This window comes from Triticum aestivum, chromosome 4D (genome assembly GCF_018294505.1).
Source record: "Triticum aestivum cultivar Chinese Spring chromosome 4D, IWGSC CS RefSeq v2.1, whole genome shotgun sequence".
NCBI classification, from domain to species: Eukaryota; Viridiplantae; Streptophyta; class Magnoliopsida; order Poales; family Poaceae; genus Triticum; species Triticum aestivum.
In genome coordinates, this window is record NC_057805.1 from 99,462,066 (window position 1) to 99,466,226 (window position 4,161).

The 4,161-nt window shown below is 44.9% G+C and overlaps 1 protein-coding gene across 1 annotated transcript; it reads right to left on the reverse strand.

The window, feature by feature from the left end:
• Positions 1 to 205: 205 nt before the first annotated feature.
• Positions 206 to 3,088, reverse strand: LOC123096485 (CBL-interacting protein kinase 15). The gene is made up of 2 exons (XM_044518227.1): positions 2,841 to 3,088; positions 206 to 2,031 (listed from the first exon to the last, which is right to left on the reverse strand). The coding sequence occupies exon 2, from the start codon at positions 1,734 to 1,736 to the stop codon at positions 387 to 389; it is 1,350 nt and encodes a 449-aa protein (XP_044374162.1). The 5' UTR covers positions 1,737 to 2,031; positions 2,841 to 3,088; the 3' UTR covers positions 206 to 386.
• Positions 3,089 to 4,161: the final 1,073 nt, after the last annotated feature.

The following is a 4,161-nucleotide window of genomic DNA, read 5'->3' on the forward strand; positions in this document are numbered from 1 at the left end:
TTACCCAAATTACAACTCACATCATGAAAAAAACTGAACAGTTGTAGCTTTCTTCCAGAGATGGCAAATCACAAAAAGTTCAAGTGCTGGCATAGCTAATAAGTTGTATGTTTTGAGAAATATGTTTATGGAGGTGTAGTGGGAGCTTTCTACTGTGAATGCTTGGCAGAGCATTATGACAGGACAATGACAAGTTGACAGCAACTAAACAGGAACAACCTTTATTATGCATCTCAACTTCTCAACAATGCCCCAACAGAATGCCTCACCTCATGTAGGAAAAAATATATTTTGTACAAAGAACACGCGCATGTAAAATAGGATCGTTCCAGCTGAAAACCGGACGAATTCGCAGAACCAAAACTAAATACTCAAGATTCCAAAACCTACTCTAGCTGCTGCTGGTGGTCATCTCCGTGCCAGGCCCAGACTATGTCCTTCAGCGCTGGCCGGATGTCCTCCAATAGCTCCCGGTACTCCAGCGGATCACCACTTGTTTGTTTCATCTCAATGAGGTGGTGGGAAGGTGTGATCTCGAAGATCTCCATGTCTAACTGTACAGCACCATTCCTTCCCTCCTTCCTCGCTTGCATCTTCACCACGCCATTGTCCTTCTTCCTTACCCTGAGATTCAGCGCCTTCGCAACATATTCCAGCTTCGAGATGATGGTTGAAGCAGGCTTGTCTGAAGTGAACCTTGTCTCCTTTCTGCAGTCCTCTTGGATGAATAGGCCGGACAGGTCAAACCCCGTGGAGAAGGAGATGATCTCAAAGGCATTTAAGTTTGTCACCATTAGGGGCTTCACATCTTCATGAGTGTTCTTCCTTGGCCTCACACCAGCTGTAGGAGGAGCATTTGTGATGACATTCTCACTGGGAGTTCTCTCCTTCACTGCAAGGGTGCCCCTTGGACCTTTCCGGAACCAGGTAGACTCTTTTATCTTCTGGATAGATGCCCTGGTGCTTGGATTGGGGTCCAGGATCTTGAGCAAGAGCTTCTGGAGTTTGTGTGAGAACCAGCCGGGGCACCTGAAATCTCCTTGCTCAATCTTCCGGTACATGTCCATCAAGTTGGAACCATGGAAAGGGAGATAACCAGCAACAAGAACAAAAAGGATAACACCACAAGACCAGATATCTGATTTTGCACCATCGTAACCTGTCTTGCTGATGACCTCCGGAGCTACATATGCGGGTGTTCCGCAGGTGGTGTGGAGCAAGCCATCTTGCCTCTTTGACTCTGAAAGGGCGCTCAATCCAAAATCCGAGACCTTAAGGTTCTCATTCTCATCCAGGAGCAGGTTCTCCAGCTTGAGATCCCGGTGATACACGCCTTGGCTGTGGCAGTAATCCACTGCACTGATGAGCTGCTGGAAATACTTATGTGCAGCACCCTCTGTGAGCTTGCCACTCTTTGCAACCTTGTCAAAGAGCTCACCGCCTTTCACATACTCCATGACAAAGTATATTTTGTTTCGTGTCGCCATGACCTCATGAAGCTGAACAATGTTCTTGTGTGCCACCAACCGCATGGTTGTGACCTCACGCCTGATTTGCTCCGAGAGCCCAACCTTGAGCACCTTCTCCTTGTCCAGCATCTTTATGGCGACGCTTCGGTTCGACTCTAGGCTCCTTGCATAGTGCACCTTGCCGAATGTTCCTTTCCCCAACAATCTTCCCAGCTCGTACCGCTCCATTAGAATCTTCCCTCTGTTTGCCATGGCTTCAAGCTGCATAAAACCACAGCCTATATTGCGGCTATAATTCAAATGGACTGCAGCACTTCAACCATCCTCTCCAAGGTAGTCTTGATCCACCACAGTGAACAACACTCTCATGTCTTTGTCTCGACGGAGTCTAGATGGTGCAGAGATGATGCAAACAAGATGGTTGCTCGCATAAAGAGTCGACCAACTCAGCTCCTGTGGAGAAGCGGCAATCTCCTTTATCACGCAGGTGAAGTTTCTTCTAAGCAAGCACATCTTTCAGCATTCCCCGAGGCTTTGAGTGCTTGTTCTGTATTGGAGTTCTCTGCAAATAAGAAAATAAATCTTCAGATTCTGCAATTGAAAATTCAAAATATGCCTTTGTATGGATTACTGAAGAAATAACAAAACATTTATTGGTTGGTTTTACAACTAGAGGATACAGAAGAATGGTGAATCAAACTAAATTCTCGCATAATCTTTAGAGGAAACAATCTGGCAGGATCAGGGACATGGTGGTTTATATGAAACAAAACATTTGTTCTGTGCACACGGCAAACTAGAACCAACAGAAAACATATCTGTAATTCTTCTTATTTTATTATTACTTTAGAATCAAGGCTGCATACTTGTGCAGAAAAGTGTAAACATAGGTATGAAGAAAAGTCAGAGTTCAGAAGCAACTCGCTGGTTCTCTGGATCTTTACCGCTTGGGGAAAAAAAATCGTATGTATTTCTAACAAACTATAGACATTGTAGAAACATAACACGGTCAACAAATTCATCATGGAGAAAAAGGCCAAATAAGTTTAATTTTGCAGAGAATTGCGCTATTCCTCCATCCAATCCTAAAACTGAGAGCATAACAACTTGCAAATTCCTAGATCCATCCAACCGCAGGAATGCACCGCCGTACTCGGCTGAAAGCGGCCTCGCCGACAATTAAAAGGCCGTAAATTTGGCTCATATGTGCCCAAACTCTGGTAGACGGGAAAGAATTTCTTCTCCAGTGATTCGCCCTTGGCAAAACTGAAGAAGACGCACAAACTAGCCAACAAGGATGCCTACATCGACGGCTCGCATTGAGGCTGAACGGAATCAAAGAACATCAAAGAACGGGGAGGGGTTGCGTACCTTCCGGCGGCGCCAAGAGGGGAGGCTCCGGATCCAAGCCGGGACCTCGAGGCAGTTCTCTCTGTGTCTGTGCCTCTGTGTGAGTTGCTGGAGTTTTGTTTTGGGGTGTGTGCTTGTGGAGGAGGAGGCCGCTCTTCTTATATAAAGCGGAGCAGAGCAGAGCAGGGCAGGGGAGGAGCCGCCGGAGGGAAGGGGCGAGGGAGGAGAAGAAGCTAGTTTTGGTGGATTTGACCAAGATGCCCCCGGTGCGTTTCCTGGGCACCGCATCGCAGAGGGGCATATTCCTGGTAGAGTGGTACAAATCGTATCATTGTGTCTTCATGATTAGGAGAGAGGAGAATTATGCTCGCACGACCCGTGATGTCATATTAGGTAGCACGGAGTATTTATAAGAACATCCTTATAGAAATTGAAAAGTACATTCAAATCTTTGGGGTACCGAAGCCTTCTTCCTCTTGCATCCATTGGCGGCGCCCCGTGAGCAAAGTTCGTTGCCGTTTTCTGGGTCTCTGTCTCGGTGAAGAAAACTTGTTTAAACCTAGGAGCTTGTGGAAACAATGGTCTGGAAATCGTCGATGCAAACCTAAAGATGCTGATGACCACAATTAGCGTAGCAAATCGTTAGCCAGGGGAAGAAAACGTCATATAGGGCCTGTATAACGATGTAGGTCTTGTCACAACTCTTCGACGCTCTCCGACGAGGACAAAACCGACTAACCTTTATCGATCAGAACTGAAGCCGAAGGACCAAGACGGAATCGGAGGGGACGGCCTAATTTAGATTTTCGGTGTGCTCAAGCTTTCCCTATTACTCCCTCCATTCCTTTATATTAGGTGTATTTGTTTTTTGGTAAAATTCCACAATATAAGGTGCATTTGTTCTAATTCCTCGTGATTCCGTTATTGACCCTCCAGAAAAAGGAAAGTATCTCCCACCTAATTGCATGTATCTCTCCTTGTACAGAAAAAAGGAAACTATATCTCTCCCGATTGCATGTACTTGTTTCTTTCCTAGCCCAAATGATTTACTTGCCGCTAATAAATGAATTGGACAAGGGTAATTGCATGTATTTGTTTCTTTCCTAGCCCAAATGATTTACTTGGCGCTAATAAATGAATTGGACAAGGGTAATTTCATCCTAAATTGTCTATAATTATGTACCTTGGTCATCGTGCCAAAAATATGAAGGAAATATGCCCTAGAGGCAATAATAAAGTTACTATTTATTTCCTCATATCATGATAAATGTTTATTATTCATGCTAGAATTGTATTAACCGGAAACATAATACATGTGTGAATACATAGACAAACATAGTGT